Raw genomic sequence first — 19741 nt, 5'->3', positions numbered from 1 at the left:
GCTCAGTGGCCTAGGAGAGAGGAAAAGTTCATACAGCACTGAACATGTTCCACTGCACAGAGATGAGAGAAAGGGCAAATAGGCAGGTAGTTGAAGTCAGGTGTATACAACTCAATTTAAAAAGGGAGTCAATGAACAGGGCAAAAAGGAAGGAAAGAACGAAAAAATCATGCAGGATACACAAAATTTTAGACACAAATGATTTAGGACTGACAAGGAACCCTTAACTTCACGACAACCTAGATTTCAAAAAGGGAGCAAGTCTGGATACAAAGAGAAATTAAAAAAAAACATTGGAAACTGAAAGCTACAAAAAGGATTTCAGCAAAGCCATAACCAAAATGAAGAAAAGTTCTGGAGGCACCCTGGAGAAGGAGAAAAAAGGCAATCTGGAAACAATGGGATTTTGTTTTAAATATTCTTATTATATTTTAATGATTTAGCACATGAAAAGCATTAATAAGGGAAACTTCAAAAATATTATTCTGGAACTCTTGAGCAAAGTTAGAGAGCAAGAAAGCAATAGCAAGATAGTTAAAACAGACGTCCATATTTGTTATACTACAGATTAGATTTTCTTCTAAAACTTGAGTGGCAAACATATTATTGCCTCTTCCTCTTACTGTGCCTGGACATATGCAATGCACAAAGCAATTTGTAGCATATCTTTCAATCACTCAACAAACAGAGTTTCAGATTAAAGTAAACAATATAACAAGATTTACATTACAATATATTTAGTGATGACATTCAAAGCTCTCCATATTCACAAAATGTCCAAAAATTATATCTAGACAGATTAGCTGAGTAAAAAGTATTAATGGCTTACAAATATAATAAATGTTGAAGTCCACAAATGTATCTTCATACAGAAGATAGTTAACCATGTCAAGTCTATAAATTACGAAAAAAAATCTTTGTCTATTTGAAAACTGATTTCACATAAAACAATTGTTTTCAGGCAACAAAACTAGAAAGTAAATGGTTCAGACTTTTTCCCTCACACCCAAAAAGTTCTCTCAAAAGACTAATTCCCTCTGTTATCTGCAGTCATATACACAGCTAGATATTGAATTTGGCAACTGATAACCACTTCTAGCATAAGTTGCTAATGACTTGACTGAGCAGTTTCTCAACTGTGGCTATCTATTTGATATCCCACATGACAAAACATCTGGATTTGCCTATCATCCTTCTTACCAGACTGATAAAGGAAACAAAGATAACTCCTCCTAAACATAGGTGCTTCTAGTGCAGATGATGTAGCCTATGTACAAAAGTTACTGTCAGAAGAAATGTTCCAATAAAACTTCTGTCAACAGATCCTGTCTACACGTAAAAACGGATCAGCCTTTCGATCAGCTCTGTCAACAAAAGGGCCCTGTGAGCATCTACACAGCTTTTTTTGTGGACAGTTTCTGTTCACAAAAGGCACTGTGTGTGTAGAAGCTCCACAAGCTTAATCTGCAAAATTCTCTAGTGTAGATGCAGCTATAGCATTTTTCTTCTATTTTGCTCTGTGAGATCAACATACAAAGTTTGTCAAAACCACCCCACCAAGTGTATATCTTGTAATGACTTCAGGTAAGAGACTTCTAGCTCTGTGTTTAAAAGATTACTCCTTTTCTAGAATGAAAATCAAAAACAAGGTTCTCTTAGTACACACCATACTCCAAGATCGAAATGAAATATTAATGTGGTCTGGTGTGGCCCATGCTTGAATGCTACTCTGTGCTTTGGTGAGATCTTGTTCAGGTATTTGTGACAATTATTTTACGTAAATACAAGTGCTGGAGTTCTGGTACAGTATTTAAAAATAAAACTCATTTTAAGTTAATTTTAAATTTTCCCAAATTAAAAAGGGAAAGGACCTCCACCATTTATTATAAATCCAGGAACTGAAAGTACCTTTAAGTCTACATTTATAATTTGATCTATTGCGAAAAAGACTAAAATTACATGGTTTGCTATGTTAAACATTAAATGCAAACCCTAAGACTCAAGTAGGCAATAAAACACAGCATTATAAACCTAAGGTTAAGTTTCAGCATAAGGTTACAGCACCTTCCAGCATCTTATCAACTCCAGTTACATTTATGCAGAATATATATTGCTTTTGGGGGAGGTGTGGGGGAGAGAGAGAGAAAGAAAGAAATGACAAAGCAACACTAAATATAAGTAAAATCTTATTAAGCCAGAAAATCTGTTCCACGAAAAGAGCGCAAAATTTTCATATCCTGTCTCCATACCTAGGCTGACTTACAGGACCATAACATGACTGGACTTCTCCAACTTCCTCTACACTAATTCTGCCAAAGGAATGGAGGAGAGTCTGTAAAGGAGTAAGGGTTCTGAAAATTCTTGCCAATATATTTGAAACAAACAAAAAAGCAGTAAGGGATGGCAGTACCAGATATAAGTGATGTGCTTATGGTGGTAACTGATCATATTTATCAAAGGAAGGAGTAAAGTACCTCTAGAAAAACCCAAAATACTCAAAATCTAGACACAAGCAGCCTTTTACTTTCTTGTAGTTGTTGCATCAGAACCAAGCTATCAGAAACAATCCTGCTTAACATGTCTGTCTGTGTTCAGGGTGTGGATTCAAAAGGTGAAGAGATGACTAAAAAAGCTGACACCACAGACAAGATAAAGGGACAGGGAAACACAATAAGAAATAAAACAAACAAGGTGCAGAATGCCATGAATGTAGAGCCAAGCTCACTGCTTCAACCTGATGAAGAGAGGAAAGAAGATGAAGTTGAAGAAAGGATTAAAAAAAGGAGGAAAGCATTTGGACAAATTGATTGGCCAGATATGAGGATGCAAACCTCATTTTATATGCCTAGGATGGGGCTAAGCATGAATGTTACAAGAGAGAGATTACAGTAATCAACATAGGACATGAGCACCTGCAAAAGCATTTTAGATGTAGAAACAGAAAAGAACCCACAGATGCTAATGATGTTTTGGAGGAATCAGGATTTGGATGTGGCTTTATAGGGAGGCAGGAATCAATGGTGATGCTGAACATACAGGGCTGTGTGACTGAAGGGATGATGGTCAGTCGTAAGGGAGAGGACGGAAAGAGTAAAGTGGGTTTTGAGAGGAAAGATAAAGTAACTAAAAATACATGGCTTAAAAAAAAAAAAAATCTAACTTTTCAATAACATCCAGGAGGAAATGTTAGAGAGGCAGCGATAAATAAGCAATGACGAGATGGGTTTGTACATCACCACAGACATCCTAAAGGAAACTGTGGAAGTATAGAATGTCACACAAAGAAACACAAGAAGAGATTCAAGGACAGGGAAACATGCAACCCCATAGACAAAGGAAATTATGCCAGAGACAGAAAATGAGAGAGCGTGAGAACCCAGAAAAGACACTATTATAAAAACCTAGGGTGGATAAGAGGTTGAGAAGATTTAGATATTGTCATATTCTCAGAGGTTAGGGAATATGAAAGAGAGACCCTGAGACCATCAGAAAACTTCATGAAGGTGATGGAAACCACACGCGAGAGTCCCCAAGACAGATGGAAGCCACATCTACACTAGACTTTAAAGTCAACTGTAGATACACAATTCTAGATACAGCAATTGTGTAGCTAGAGTTGACTTACCTGGTCATTGACACAGAAGGAGATCGAGGGGAGAAACTCTCCCATCAACCTCCCTTACTCCTCGTGATATTGAGGAGTACAGACGTCAACTGTTTCCACCATATTGTTCGATTCTGTGCATCCCTACTAGGCATGTGAAAATGAACCATGGAAGATCGATCTTGATGAGGTCGATTTTCTGTTTAGTGAAGACATACCCGAAGAAGAGAAAAATCAAGACAAACTGTGTAACAGGCAAGTTCAATTAACTTAGCAGTGAAAGAAAGAAAGGGAAGTTAGAGACAAGTGCTCCACCTACAGGAATATTTGAAAGCATGGTGGCAACTCATTTTCAGTTCAGGCCCTGACTTTGAGAATTAATATTTCTGTTCATCTGGCATGTTTGTTACACTTCAGAACCAGGAGTAAAAACCATTTGCTAATTAAGGAGTGTGCCAACAGTGTGAGGATGGGGCCTATTTATAATGCAACTTAGTTAATATTTTAATTCTCCGTTCAACCTGATTCACTTTAATCTTCATTGATTATTTTCTCTTAATATTCACATGTGCATCTCAAATCAAAAGAAGCTGGGCACATTTCACACACTAGAAAATGTAAGCAGAACAACAGAACAATATCCACCCAACTGCCTTGCTAAGGACAACGTAAGAGCTTTCTTCCATCTCAATTTTTGTTTATTGCTTTCTGAGATACCAGACAACGAAGCTACCAGCTTTTGGACACCTTCAGTTTCAAACACTAATCGACATACAAAACCTGCCTACTAAATCACTAGCTTTCAATTTAATGCTTTAGCCAATTTTCTATGAAAAGATTACTTGCATTAAACTCTTTAAAAAGCATATTAAATTTCATACTGCATTCTATTACGTTTCATAATTTATATTTACATTAGTCTATCAAGACATACAAGGCAGTTTTACATCTGCAACAGTCACAAAGACATAACTGACAACCCAACAAACATTTTACAAGAGTATGCAAGTAAAAAAACAGACCAATGGGAACAAAAGGTATTAGCCCAAATACTTAATTCACCATTGTTCCAGCTAATCAGAAAATATGAAAAATGTCCAATCAAAGTATTTTCTTACCCGACGGTACTAGAGCATCTCGCTCAATGATGCTTGCTGATGCCAAATCACTGATGATATATTGCAGTCTCAAGTGTTTGAACACTGTCAAGAATGATCTTCCTTGTCCAGATTCTAAGAAAGCAACGTCATCCTCAAAATCTGCGATATGACAAGAGACATACACCTGTATGAATTTCCTAGAACGTACTCATTTTGATACAAACACTTAACTGAAATGTCTAAGCTCTCCAAACAGAGAAAACAAAATAACTTTTCTTGTAAAATGTAAACAGCCTGAAACAGAACAGATTTCTCAGTGCCAAGGAAGTTACTGATATTCAAGCAACTGTAAAGGCAAATTATACTAAACTGTTTTTATCCACTGACATACAAAAGAGTTCGGCCAGAATTTTCAGATGATCGAACAAAGATTTTACTGGACAAGTCAGTAACAAAAATAAAGCAGTTTGCCCTCTAATGATTTTTGCTTCAAGATACATGGCTGCAGCTGTTGAACAGAAAAGACTCCTTAACAGTATAAGGAGACTAGGAAATGGAAGTCAAGTAAATGAAAGCATCTCTTTAGTATACATCTGGCATTATTTTTGGAGGGAGCTAAAAGACAATCGCACCGTACTTCCTGTTGCATGCATTCAGCATGGAAGTTCTAAATCTAGCACCTTCTTCACAAACTCTACATCCATACAAACTGGCTTACCTTTTCTACGCTTGGAAAACCAGGCATCAGCTTCAGTTAAAAGTTGTTTTAGTGGTCCATTCCAAGAAGGCACTAGCTGAAGGAACATCCACTAAATAAAAACAATTTTTGTAAGCTTATTTTGGAAGAAAAATATTACATAAACATTCAAGGCTAATACAATTTATTGTTACAGCCACTATAAAGCACATGATAAAAACAAGTAATGAAGTCTACTGCTTATTATTCGACTAATTCTGTATTCATCGTAACACTAGTAAATTATTAAAAGATATTTTCACAATTAAACTATCCATGAACAGTTCAAAATACATAGAAACAGAATTTTAATTTCTACACAAAAATTTCAAAATAGTATCATCATTCCAGATTCTGTATATTACTTCAGTGTTGTAGTGAAAGCATCAAACATTTTGAACAAACTAGACTAAACTCATCCCTAGTCTAACTTCACAGGTTTCAATAATATTACACCAAAGGCAATCTTGGCCCCGCACAAGTACCTTTTTGAGAGCAGTATACACATCCATCTCCACTTGCATTACAAATAGGTTAGAGGAGCTGATCAGCTGTTTCATGAGGTTTATGCTGGAAAAGACAAAACACTACTAAGTGACATGTAAAACTAAGTCAAATCAAGTAACTAAGTAATATCAAAGAAGAAAGAGTAAAGGAAGTTAATTCACTCATCATAGCTAATTGAAAGGGAGAGCTGGTTTGTTTGTTTGTTTGTTTTGACATTAGTTATTCATTGGAAAATGCAGCCCTGTCAAAACTGAAACTTATGAAAAGGGCCGCTTTTGACAAAACTTTAGTTGGGAAGGTTTTTCCAACCTTGGATGGAATTTCTGGTCACAATCAGAGGGAACACAGAATTGTCATTAATGTAATGGTTAAGACTCAGTTGGGACAGGGGAGTCCCCATGCTGTTTGATTTGGCGAGTTTCCCTAATTACCAAGCTACTGGAAAATCTGGAGATGGTCTCTACAATCTCTCTTATTCATTGGAACAATGAATGAGTGGACTAACAGAGCACTTACCTCCTCCAACTAAGACTTAGCAGAGACTTGAACCTTGGTCCCTCCTTTGCCCACAGCAGATGAGTGCCCTAAACACTTGTTCTATCAGCTTTCCTAGTGTGGAGGTCTCTTTTTTCCCCCACTAATAGTAGTAATAATAATAATGAAATCTGAACAACTTCTCTTTTATGCCAATGCAAAACTGAAAAAAGCAATTTAAGTGGAAAGGCAGGTACCATGAAGGTTAAAGGGTTGAGATTAATTTTATGAAGATATAGATTATATGCTGTTTCAGAGGACAAGATTCCTTCCTTTTAAACTGAAGTGTCCCAGTCTTATTAATCTCTCCTCATACGGCAACTGTTCCAAACCCCTTCTCGTTTTTGTTGCCCTTTTCTGAACTTTCTAATGCGGCTTTTTTTTTTTTTTTTTTAAAAAGAATGAGGTGACCACATCTGCACACGAATATTCAAGTCATGGGTATACCAGGGATTTATATAGATATAAATATAGACACACATTTCCCAAAAGTAAAATATTTACATACCCCTTTTGGGGCTTCAGCCTTAGAACATAAGAACATAAGAACATAAGAATGGCCATACTGGGTCAGACCAAAGGTCCATCAAGCCCAGCATCCCATCTGCCGACGGTGGCCAATGCCAGGTGCCCCAGAGAAGGAGAACAGAAGACAATGATCAAGTGATTTATCTCCTGCCATCCATCTCCTGCCCTTGTTATGAAGGCTAGGGCACCATACTTTATTCCTGGCTAATAGCCATTTATGGACCTAACCTGCAAAAATTTATCAAGCTCTTTTTTAAACCCTAATAGAGTCCTGGCCTTCACAGCCTCCTCGGGCAAGGAGTTCCACAGGTTGACTGTGCGCTGTGTGAAGAAAAATTTCCTTTTATTAGTTTTGAACCTACTACCCATCAATTTCATTTGGTGTCCCCTAGTTCTTGTATTATGGGAAAAGGTAAATAATTTTTCTATATTCACTTTCTCCACACCATTCATGATTTTATATACCTCTATCATATCGCCCCTCAATCGCCTTTTTTCCAAACTGAAAAGTCCCAGTCTCTCTAGCCTCTCCCCATATGGGACCCTTTCCAAGCCCCTAATCATCTTAGTCGCCCTTTTCTGAACCTTTTCTAATGCCAATATATCTTTTTTGAGGTGAGGAGACCACATCTGCACGCAGTACTCGAGATGTGGGCGTACCATAGTTTTATATAGGGGAAGTATGATATCTTTTGTCTTATTATCGATCCCTTTTTTAATAATTCCTAACATCCTATTTGCCTTACTAACTGCCGCTGCACACTGCGTGGATGTCTTCAGAGAACTATCCACTATAACTCCAAGATCCCTTTCCTGATCTGTCGTAGCTAAATTTGACCCCATCATGTAGTACGTGTAATTTGGGTTATTTTTTCCAACATGCATTACCTTACACTTACCCACATTAAATTTCATTTGCCATTTTGCTGCCCAATCACTCAGTTTGCTGAGATCTTTTTGTAGTTCTTCACAATCCCTTTTGCTTTTGACTGTCCTGAACAACTTGGTGTCATCTGCAAACTTTGCCACCTCACTGCTTACCTCATTTTCTAGATCATTGATGAACAAGTTGAACAGGATCGGTCCCAGGACTGAGCCCTGGGGAACACCACTAGTTACCCCCCTCCATTGTGAAAATTTACCATTTATTCCAACCCTTTGTTTTCTGTCTTTTAGCCTTATTGGTGTTCCCCCCGTCTCCCAATGACACCCCAGTGCTTATCTCCTGATTTTTAGTAATTTATTTTCTGCCATGTACCCCTCGATATCCTTTCACATACAACCACTGGTATGCATACCACACTTTGGGAAATGCTGATATAGAGGCAATAAGATACCCTCTGTCTTACTGTCTATTCCTTTCTTAGTGATTCCTAACATTATTTGATTTTTTTTTTGACTGCTGCTTCACACTGTGGAGATATTTTCAGAGAACTATTCACGACAACTCCAAGATCTCGAGTGGTAACAGATAATTTAATCCCATTCATTTTATATGTAGGGGGGCAACTGTTTTCCTATATGCCTCACTTTACATGGATTTTAATGTTGATAAATGCAGTGTTTCATTGCCCAGTCACCTAGTTTTGAAAGATCCTTTGGAAGCTTTTCACAGCCTGCTTTGGACTTAACTATCTTGAGCAATAGTATCATCTAGAAATTTTGCCCCAGGACTGGTCCCAGTACGGACCCCTGTGGGACACCCTTAGTTACATCTCTTCATTCCAAAAGCCTATCATTTATTCCTACCCTTTGTTTTCTTTTAACCAGTTGACAATCCAGGGGAGGACCACCCCTTTTATCCCACAACAGCTTGTTTAGGATATAATTCTTGTTGTAATGGTCATCAATACTTTAATATGCCATCTGACCTCAAAACATGCAAACTATTTTAACCACTCTACTACCCAAGGGAATTGCAATCTGTATACCTGAGTTCTTTGAAAAGCTCAACACTCTGGTGAGTCATCAGGTTATTCAAAAGCCATTCAAGGCACCTAGACAAAAAGAAATCTGTTTGTTATTCACAATTTTCAGATATCCAAGTTAGACTATTAAACGAACTCTGAACAGATTTCGTAACTTCTAACTGGATTTAATGATGTCTTACCAAAACACAAAACTCCCTGGACCTACAACCCTTGATACATCTCATTCTTTACCACTACTTTAATTTGAATGATCATAAACTTTAGAAAGGTTTAAAGAAACCTTTAGGACCCTTATGAAGTATGTAGTTTAATTAGCTTTCAATAAAGGTTATCTTCTGTAATGCAAAGGAAGGCGGGCAGTCTAAATTGAGAAGCTGAAGCAAAGTACCTCCATGCCCCAGATGGGGTTATGATGAAAGCATTTGTTGTTGGGGAAAAAGGACATAGTTGGAGCATGCTACTTACCAATCCTTCTGAGACCTCTACTGCTCAGATCTTACATTTACTTCATGTTTGAACATTCCAGCAGCACCAATATCCAATAAAATCATAGCAGATAACCAGTTACATTAGTATTTACTACCCTTCTGCAAGGTTACCGTTTTCTTTTCAATTTTAAAATGAATTTTTACATCCCCTGAGCTACACTTTTTTTTTTTTTTTTTAAAAAGCCCACTGTTTCCAAAATAGTAGAACAGAAGAATTAAAACTTTTGTATTACCAATGTTATACACTTAAATGATAGGAGATTAACTCATAGCCACCACATTTGTATTTTGAAAAAAATCTTTGATCTATAAAAGAAAACTTACATTTTAATTAACGTACGAAAAATACCCTTGTGGAAAAAAAAAGATGATTCTTACTTTTGCTTCACAGAGTCTAATCCATAGGTCCCTGCTGAATTGTAATAGCCACACACTGTCTTCACATTAATTGTTTCCTTCATAGTCTCGCCACATTGCTGTATTAAACCATCCTGTAAATAAAGTCACACACATAAGGGATTTTTGGTTAAAGCATGGATAATTTAGTGAAGACCACACATAAATATATTGTATTTTCAAAGTTAGCAGCCAAAACAATATGACCAAACTCTTCCAGAGCAAAGAAACTACTATACCTAAACATAGCAACATGCACAATGCTGTTATAATAGCTAATTTAATCCTATTTACATCCTCAAGTAAGCTTGAACAGGCAATCTACAATGAATCTTGGTGTGTTTACTTAAAATGACTTCGCTAATATGTGCTACACAAGTATTAAGCAGCCCACTTCTCCAATGATTGTTCTGAAAGCAGTTTTCAGAATCCATTATAAGACTGAACATCTTTAACATTTGCTCCTGAGCGAGCTTTTTAATTGCACTGAGTGTTATTTTATTCCAAATAAACTAGGAAACAACTATACTATCTGAATATGACCAATACTTTATATATTACTTACCAGCTGCAGCATGCAGGCTGCTGCTAGAAGGGCAACAACACGACTGGGCTTTATTAAAACATCATCTCTATAAAGTGAGCCAAATGCTACCTGCAGAGCTAAAAGAGCACAAACTGTCAAATTTAAGAAAAAATAGTGATAATCACACTTTATTTAGATTATACAATATTTAAACACTATGGATTATCTTCCATCTTTGATGTTGCTACAATTCTCATTCATTAATTGTGAGAAAATCTAAATAGTAGAAGTTAAATGAATAGAAAGCCAACTGACTGATCACAGGCTTACAAAATTATTGAACACATCTTTCTTGCACAGATGTGCTGATTATTTTTAACTGGGTCATTAGGAAATATTTATGTCAAAAGGCTCACTTCTATAAACACCGTAGCTCTAAGTACACACAGACTCTACACCCAGGAGAGTTGTTCACATTTTTTAAAAGCCGAAGTAACACCTGTTCAACACAATTACTTGCTAGGATGAATACCAGTTGTTTCACCAGCAGAGTAATTTGGAAAAAATAGCTCACTTACACCATCAAATAGTTCCTGGGAACCCTCTAACTACAGAGAATGATACCTACAAATTACACTCATCCCTCACTATACAAGCACAACTAGTTCCCAACTTTCTGCTCATAGGTGAAAACTCGTAAAAGGGGACACTACATTACCATTAAAATACATGTAAAAAGTCTCTGATTCATTCCAAGTGCTTGTAATTCGGCAAAGGAGTGGCAGCATGTGGCACTGCTTTTGAAAGGTAAGTGGACTTTGGGTTGGTGTGTTGGAGAGGGTTAAAGGCTGGGGGCAGTTTGGGGTCATGGGCAGGAGAAAGGGTTAAAACGTGGTGCCAGGTTGGGTCCATGAGGTGGGCAGGGGGGTTCAGGCTGCTGCAGGTTGGGTCTGTGAGGCTGGAGGTGCGGAGGGAGGGCGGTTAAAGCTGAGGCAGGTTTGGTCTGCAGGGCCAGCGGGGAGAGGGGCCAGACTGCGGCAGGTTGGGTCTGCAGGGTGAGGAGTAAGGCTCGTATTAGTTGGGGGGGGGGGGGGGGGGAGTTCACTCATCTAGGCTACGTCTACACATGCCCCAAACTTCGAAATGGCCATGCAAATGGCCATTTCGAAGTTTACTAATGAAGCGCTGAAATGCATATTCAGCGCTTCATTAGCATGCGGGCGGCAGCCGCGCTTCGAAATTGACGCTCCTTGCTGCCGCGCGGCGCGTCCCAACGGGGCTCCTTTTCGAAAGGATGCCGCCTACTTCGAAGTCCCCTTATTCCAATGAGCTCATGGGAATAAGGGGACTTCGAAGTAGGCGGCATCCTTTCGAAAAGGAGCCCCGTCTGGACGCGCCGCACAGCGGCAAGGCGCATCAATTTCGAAGCGCGGCTGCCGCCCGCATGCTAATGAAGCGCTGAATATGCATTTCAGCGCTTCATTAGTAAACTTCGAAATGGCCATCTGCATGGCCATTTCGAAGTTTGGGGCATGTGTAGACACGGCCCTAGCGAGCAAAGGTAGGTATGCGTGTCCCTCGTTTTAGCAAGTACTCGTTTAATGAAGGATGAGTGTATAATCCCACCATGCCACCACTGTAATGTCATATCAAATTGGAATCGTCTCTCTCCTGGTAAGTACTCCAAGAAAACACCTCTTTTCACTCTTCCTTACTCCTGGCTGCTTAGAGGACAGGAAAGAATGCCAAAGACCCTCCAGAGCATGAGCAATACTTCTTTGAGTGGATGTCTTTACAAGACAACACAGAGAAAAAGGTGCTTCATATAAACACCTGGAACTCCAAAAGAGCCGCACACACTGTTAGGAAGAGTTCTAGGTTGTTCAACTCACTGTTTTAGACTGTGCTTCCTCAGTCAGTTTCTGGACCTTCAAAACAGTTTCTGTTTTGATCCAAAATTCAACTAAGCCATAAACAACTCAAGCTTTTTCTCAGGGCAAATCATTATTCACCCTTTTTTAACAAAAAAGAAAAAAGAAAAAAGACATCCCTAAAGACTAGCAATATTATTTATTAGGTGATGAGCCTTCATGGGACAAACCCCCTTCTTCAGATCTGAAAAAATAACTGAACAGAAAAAAAAACCCACTGTTTTGTTTTGCTTTTTCATTCCTTTTTCTCGGTTATCAGTTATTCTTCAGAATAACTGTCCCACAAAAGCTCATTATCTAATAAATAAATAAGGTCCAACAGGACTGGTTTGGTTTTTTTTTGTTTCTTTTGTGAAGATACAGACTAACAGCTACCTCTTTTCCAAAAATGAGACCCTCTTTTCAGACATCAGATATTAAACATACAATTCTTCAAATTTTAACGTTGAAATTAAGTAAGCTAACAAAGTTGAGGAAAAAGGCCACTGCTCACCTTCTATATCGATATTCTGGTCAGGAATCTCCAATTCAATGATGTTCATACTAGATTCCTTCCAAGAACCACTGAACATACTGGAAAAGTAGCCAGACTATTTAAAAACAAAAAAACAAAAAACAAAAAGAACACACACACAAGGAGCTATTTCATTCAAATAATGAAAACATGTACAAGTTCAGCACATTAGCCAAAATTATTAACCATCTTTAATAAATCTTTCAAGTAAATTATGAGGTACATTGAAATAATTGTGATGTACTTCCAAGTCAAGAACTAATATTTCTTCCAGTTATGCGGAAATATTTATAAACACTGATCCATATTTGAAGTCTGTTTACAGAAGTAGAGATACTTGTTTTTCAAGTTTTTACCCTTTCAATTCAATTTTAAAATTAGGCAAAAAAAAGCCATAAAAAAATCTCCATTCTAATTTATAATATCCACAGCATGTACTCCTGACCAAAATTTAAAGTTCTTATAGCTACTTGGTGACAAATAAATCCTGCAGGCATTGATTTTTAAGTCAATTAGAAAAGAATGCATGCAAGACATACAGATTAATTTACAAGATTGTGGTCTCAGACTAAGGACACACATACATCTTAAAATTTATGTGTAGGTAAATTCATACAAACACATACACATACACCATTTAAGTATACCTTTTTAAACAAAGTGTAAGGCATATAAAACTAGAATTTGATAGATTTCCATCCAAAGTGAAAAATAGTGCTTTACTAGGATTCAAGATTTTCCATCCCAGCAGGAGTGCCCATAATGAGATGCTATCACCCAGTGATGTTTACCTGAGAGATTAAAAAAATAGAGTCTATTTGCACAGCAGCATACCTTCGGTACTGTTACTCAATATTTCCACTGGTGACAGCAAATTATAACACTTGTATCTAAAACCAAAAGTTTACTATATCCATATGCCCCCACCACACTATTTATGGGCAAAGAAACAGACCAATGTTGCATATTGTTTTTCAAAGAAGCTAGAGAGAGACTGTTTCATACTGGTGGAGAAATGTATAAACTAATGAACTATATCCAAACGTACCAAACTCACTCCTAGATTTCACAGGGATGTGGGTGTTTTAACAAGCAGTGCCAAAAAAAAAACAAAAAAAACCACACACACCACCAAAACTTAGTTTGCATATTTCAGATCATTCATTCATATACAGGTGGAAACTGCCAACACTAGCAAGACCATGGATGTTACCGGACCAGACACGCTGGGGTGGGAGGTTAGCAGGAGTCTAGCTGCCTTGGACAGGACTACCCGCCTCAGGGACATGCTGGCACCACAGAGCCAGGCCTGCAGCTGCATCCAAAGCCGGTGCCTGTGGGACCTAGGCCATTTCTGGCAGTCTGGCTGGGGCTGGAGCTGGCCTCAAAGGCTGGCAGCCCAATATGGCCAGGTTGGTGTTGTCCCAGCAAGGGCCCAGGTCCAGGCAGGAGGTAAGGGGGCCCTGGAGTTGGGGTTGTGGAGGAAGCAGGGCAAAAGAGGAGTCAGCAACAGACTCCTCCTTTGTTCAACAAATTGCCTTATCTGAGACCAGTCAGCTCCTGAGGGTGCCCGATGACCAAGGTGCAACCTGGACTGTATAAGTCATATCTCAGTGCCATCTATTGGAAAAAATTCACAAACTAATCAATAGGCTAGGAGAGCCAATGCTGACAGATCGTCATTAAGACAAAGAATCAAGTCTGTCTAATACTAATGGTGGAATCATAGCTTCATCAATAGTAAGATAACAAATATACTGTGTAATATTGAAAAAACAGTTTAACCCTACAAATTTAGTTCCAGTCAAACACAACAATTACTTACGTGAACCAATTTGGAAATTCAAGTCAACAACATTTCCCCCTTACAAGATACCACAGCTTCACAGACAAAGTCAGTATGGTACAAAATCCACATTCTCGAAAGAATTTTGGAATTGAACTTAATTTAATCAATGCATGTTAAACATCAAATGTTTCTGCATCAAGCCACGTCAAGCTTTAAAAAGGAAATCTTACAAGTTTTTACAAGAGAATGCCAAAGCTGAACTAGAAAAATAAAGACAGATTTAATTATTTGCCCAACATAGCACAGGAAGTCTATGGTAGAGCCAGTGCTGGAACACAACTCTAATTCCTTTCGATACTTAAAGAACAAACCATTTTTCCTCTGTAGCAAGTAAACATAGCCAAACTGAAAAATAAACTGCTCTGTCTGGGATTATTTTAAGTAGTACAGGAAAGATGAGGTAAACTGCAAAAAGTTTATTATATCCAAATATGTCTTCCATAGAAGTGTTTACAACATCACACAGATATAAAGGAAAAGAACTTGAAATTAAGGCTTCTCAAAATGTATTGCAACCACTTATATATGCAATATTTAAAAGGAATATAGCTCAAGGTTTGTCTGCAACAAGTAGAACCATCCTTATGATTTGCATTACAAGGCACAGAGTTTCTGAACATGAAACTCAAAATTACATCTGAAAACAAAATAGGAGAAACTGCAATAGCTTTCAGAGTTACTGTAGATTTGGGTGTGTGGTTTTGGCTGTTTAAAATGCTCAGTCTATTTTAAAACCTACAACTGGAACAAAGCATTCACAGCTCACACTAAGAGTACACCAAGTGTATTTATTCTGATTAAATCAAACCCTATCCATGACTTCATGTAGTCAAGATCTGCTTGGCACAGATCTGGCTGTCGGAATAGACAGCAACCGCCTGAAGCGTAATCTTTTGCAGAAGCACCAGAAAAAGCAAGTATAACACTGACAGCCCAATGGTTATTTCCAAGACAGTTACTTTACAAGCAAAGGTTCTAGAATGAAGCAGGAATGGACTAGAGTTTGGCTTGATTTCATCTGATTCAATGGGGGATTTGAACTCAAAGGGAGGCTGAACAATCCTGGTGTTAAAGTTGCTTTCACCTCACTGAAGTCTGTGCTTCAGCTAATGAAGCTGGAGATGGGATGCAACACAAAAGAGACATCTGCCACTGTTGGCCAGAGGAATCCCACTCAGACTCACCACTTAAGGTATTTGTCTGATAAACAGGTTAGCTGCTGATGCGCATGCACAGGAAAACTCCATTCTTAAATTCCACTGGTGACCTCTTTGAGAGATGCACCTTATATTTACAATTAACCCACTCTAAGAAGTTGTAGGAATAAGTGTATCATCTGTATTTATTAAGTACATTTAATAATATGTGGCGCTGATATTACGCAGTCTTGTAAAAAGCCTAGTTTTTTTAAAAGCAGAAAGTGCGCTGTTTCTTTAGAAATGTTAGCTAGCCTACACTAGTCTCTTTCACATTCTAGCCATTATTTCTAAGTAAGATATATAAAGATGTTTGGCTGATTTGGAGTAGTTCAGCTTTTGGGTACATTATATTCCTTCCTTGCTTTGAGATCTTGAGAAGGAAATCTTAAAAACCACCATAATCTCAAAGCAGAAGGACCATGGGTGACAACCATAATCTCTACTTTAGAAACAGAACACTATATTATCAGCAAACTCTACACTGTCTTATTAAGAGAATAACTACACAGTGACTGTGAGCAGTAACTTTCTTGATCTTTTGGAAACCATAGGTCTTCACAGAAAGGAAAGGGACAACTTTTTGAAGTACAGCATTTTTCACAAGCCCTGTTCCTTTCCCGTGCCTTTCTAACGAAACGCTTTCTTATATGCATTTCTCACACAGTTTTGTAAATAATGTATCACTGACTCTCTGCAAGTTCTTCAAAGTTGAAGAATGGAAAAAGATGTTCACACTTTGCCTTCATTCATAATACTGTTAGTTTTATACATGTAGGTAATTAATTTCACTATTACTGCAGAGGACTGGAGATTATTTGTTCTTACTAGCTTAACAATTTATCACATATATTGCAGTATTGAATTCATTACATGCTCAACTCCCATACAAGTCAACAAATCTTTAGACAGTTTACACAAGGTTGAGAGATCTTGATCAATGACTTGCAACTGAGCTCCACTGTCAAAAGCATCTGAAGCACAGGTGCTTTGTATTTTTCAACAGAAACAAAAAACAGAAATAAAAAATGGAAAATAGAAACTGAAGGGAAGAAAAAAGCTCAGGAAAAACAGCTCTACCCTTGAAATTTACAGAACATTGTTTAATTAATCAAACTGCGTCCACTGAAAAGAAAAAACACTTACCTGGCACAAATATATCTTGTGCAAGTTCCACTCCTCTCCCAGTGCACAGATCTTAATATCACTGTTTTCACCATTCAAAAACAGAGTCTGATAAATATACTTTGATGTACTTTTTAGTTTTTTCCTGGATATTAAAAAAAACAAACAAATGACCCAAAGACATACACAAACTGTATAATTCTGCCACAAAGAAAATGAAAGTATCTGTCAAGCACTTATTTAAAGCACCACCCTAGAAGTTCGCTAGTGAGATTTTCTTCTCTTCCCCTAGTATGCCAGTGTGTATTTCCCCCATGTGTTTTCTCACAGGGGTCATGTGACTTATGTTTACTTGCTTTTTGTGTTTACTACAGCCAAACAGTTATCCAGAGGTTCCCAGAGCACACAGAAGAGCTAACTGGGAGCCTAGGACCCAAGCCCGCCCTGTTCCATGGGGCTAGAATCCCTTTTCCCAGAATTAGAAACGAGAGAGCAAGGGAAAAAACTATGTGTCGTGTCTCCAGAGAGCAAAAGGAACGTAGCCTTTTTCCTACATTCCCAGATCTTCTCGGCCCACAGTCCAGGCGCCCACCCGTGCCGCACATTTCAATTCCACCAACCCTTCTATCCTCCTCGGTCAAAATCCCTCCTTTGATGCTGCCCAACCAACCCTGCTTTAACCCTTTAATGCTGCCCATCTATAGCCCCCTTCCTCCAATCAAGCCCCCGTACCCCCGCCCCGGCCAACACCTCCTCCCCCAACCAAGCCCCCCATAGTCAAGACCCCCCCAACCCCGCCCCAGCCGAAGCCGCACACTCCAGGAACCCCTCCCCCAACCAAGCCCGGACCCCCCCCAACAAAGACCCCTCCCAGCCAGGACCCCCGCACCCGCTACCTGCGGGGGGTGTTGAGCAGCCGCTCCTCCCGCTCGCCCTCCCCGTCGCTGTCGCTCTCGGCCGGGCCCTCGGGCCCGCCCCGCTTCCTCTTCCCGCCGCGGCTGCCCCTGTCCCCATCCGTCCCCTCCCCGCCAGAGGGCGCCGCCCGCCGCCTTAGCACCCGGCTGCTCAACGAGCCCATGGCGGCTCGGCCGCCGCCTCCTCATGGGGCCGCCCGGCGCGGAGCGAAGCGCCCGGCAAAAGGGGGAGAGGAGAGGGGAGGGGCGGGCTCAGCAACGCCCAGCCGCGGCCATTGTCACCGCCACAGAGGCCGCGGCCCCGCGCCACGGCGCATGCGCCGAACGGGACAGGCGGTGACTGCAGTGAGGTGCCCTCTGGCGCATGCGCCTACGCCTCGCCGCACGGGGGTGGAGGGAGGAGAGAAAGAGGAGTTGGCGCACGCGCACTGTGCGGTCTCTCAAGAGGGTGTGCGCGGGGAGGGCTGGTGCAACAAAGCTGCTTTAACTGCGTGCAATGGTGTCTGGCTGTTAGCTCTTTTGCAAGAGCCTGGCCGCCCCTCTCTCTCGTTGATTCCAGTGGGACCCAGGCCGAGAAGAGCTGAGTCCCCTGCGCTTTGTTTTTCAGCTGTCCCCTTGCAAGCTACTCCTTTGGCTGACTTGCACGGGGAGCAGGGGGGTCTGCTCCTGTGGTCAGAGGTCTGAGTCTGGGCTTCAGCTGGGATTGCAATTAAGTGACCCCGAGGGTGTCAGCCCAGTGGGGTGTCGGGTAACTCAGGGCACTTATTCAATGGTCGGGAAAGTCTCTGCCCCCATCCAGCCTAAAAAGAGGAGCCACCAGACTCAGGTGCCAAAAGATTGCGGGGGCAACAAATAAAACAGGGATGAGACTAGAGTGAGGTCATAGGGTCCAGTTCAGGGAAGCAGAGATGCATATTGAGGAGAGACTCCCCAGCTGGACCTGCTGCTTCTCAAAGGCAGTCAGGGACCAGGGAACCCAGAACAATTTTGCCCAAAGAAGAATAATTAGAAATAGGTTCTGTAGTCACAAAGAAGCTCTATGTCCAGCTCCCTCCTGTGATGTCAAATATTCAGGTTGGCAAACTACAGCATGAGGTTAATGAGCTGTCAACCCACTGGGGTTGCAAGAGTTATACCATACCATATGCACTTTTGGGTTTGCACTGTGTTTGTACAGCAGATGGCACAGGGAGGTCCTAGTCTACGACCCAGGGCTCCTAAATGCTGTGATAATATATAATAAAAATTGTAACATTCCACCTGTCAGGAGTGATAGGGAGTAAAATGGGAAGATGTTTGGAGGAGACAGATGGGGTCTCTGCAGCTGGTATTGTTGACAGGTGGCAGACTTAGGGCTGATCTGTGCTCAAAAATTACAGTTTTCAGGGGTGTGAAAAATCCACATAGCTAAGAAATGTAATTATGTTTACCTCATCTTATCCCCATGTAGACAGCCGCAGGGCAACAGAATTTCTTCATCAACCCCACTACCACTCAGGGAGGTTGTTTAACTACCAGCAGTGAGAGACATCCTCCTGTGCCAATAGTGGCTGTCTGCACTGAAGCACTACAGCTATGCAGCAATTCTGGCATTGGTGTGTTTTAACTGTAGATATAGCCTTAGACAAAAGAAGCTACCATTTATGCAGTCTGAAAGAGAAAGACAAGGAGCTTGAACTTGCTGTAGCTGCATTATACTGAATTATACTATACTATTCTGTTGCTTTGCATCCAGGTGAGACCCAATTTTCAGATATGGGAGAGAGGAAGGGAGGGGAAGAACCAAGGGCCAAAACTTCTGTTGAAACACAGGATCATCCTGTACAACACTTGACTTTAGCTGATATGAGGGGACTGAGGGG

At 40.0% G+C, this 19741-nt stretch overlaps 1 protein-coding gene across 3 annotated transcripts in view; it reads right to left on the bottom strand.

Moving 5' to 3' along the window:
- The window catches only part of GMCL1 (germ cell-less 1, spermatogenesis associated), a 32283-nt gene extending 14105 nt beyond the window's left edge, over positions 1-18178 (bottom strand). Inside the window, exons 1-9 of one of the 3 annotated variants that reach the window (XM_074981822.1) lie at positions 17862-18178; positions 16987-17110; positions 12775-12871; positions 10390-10487; positions 9807-9919; positions 8941-9006; positions 5926-6010; positions 5423-5513; positions 4723-4863 (exon numbers count right to left, since the gene is read on the bottom strand). In XM_074981822.1, coding sequence (XP_074837923.1) covers positions 4723-4863; positions 5423-5513; positions 5926-6010; positions 8941-9006; positions 9807-9919; positions 10390-10487; positions 12775-12871; positions 16987-17110; positions 17862-18043 — 997 coding nt within the window. In that variant the 5' untranslated portion in view covers positions 18044-18178. Of the gene's footprint in view, positions 1-4722; positions 4864-5422; positions 5514-5925; positions 6011-8940; positions 9007-9806; positions 9920-10389; positions 10488-12774; positions 12872-16986; positions 17111-17858 lie in introns of all 3 variants that reach the window. The other 2 variants (XM_074981823.1, XM_074981824.1) reach the window with 2 other exon arrangements.
- Positions 18179-19741: the final 1563 nt, after the last annotated feature.

Source organism: Carettochelys insculpta, chromosome 31, assembly GCF_033958435.1.
Source record: "Carettochelys insculpta isolate YL-2023 chromosome 31, ASM3395843v1, whole genome shotgun sequence".
Lineage (NCBI taxonomy): Eukaryota > Metazoa > Chordata > Testudines > Carettochelyidae > Carettochelys > Carettochelys insculpta.
This window is presented reverse-complemented; position numbering and strand designations above follow the sequence as displayed.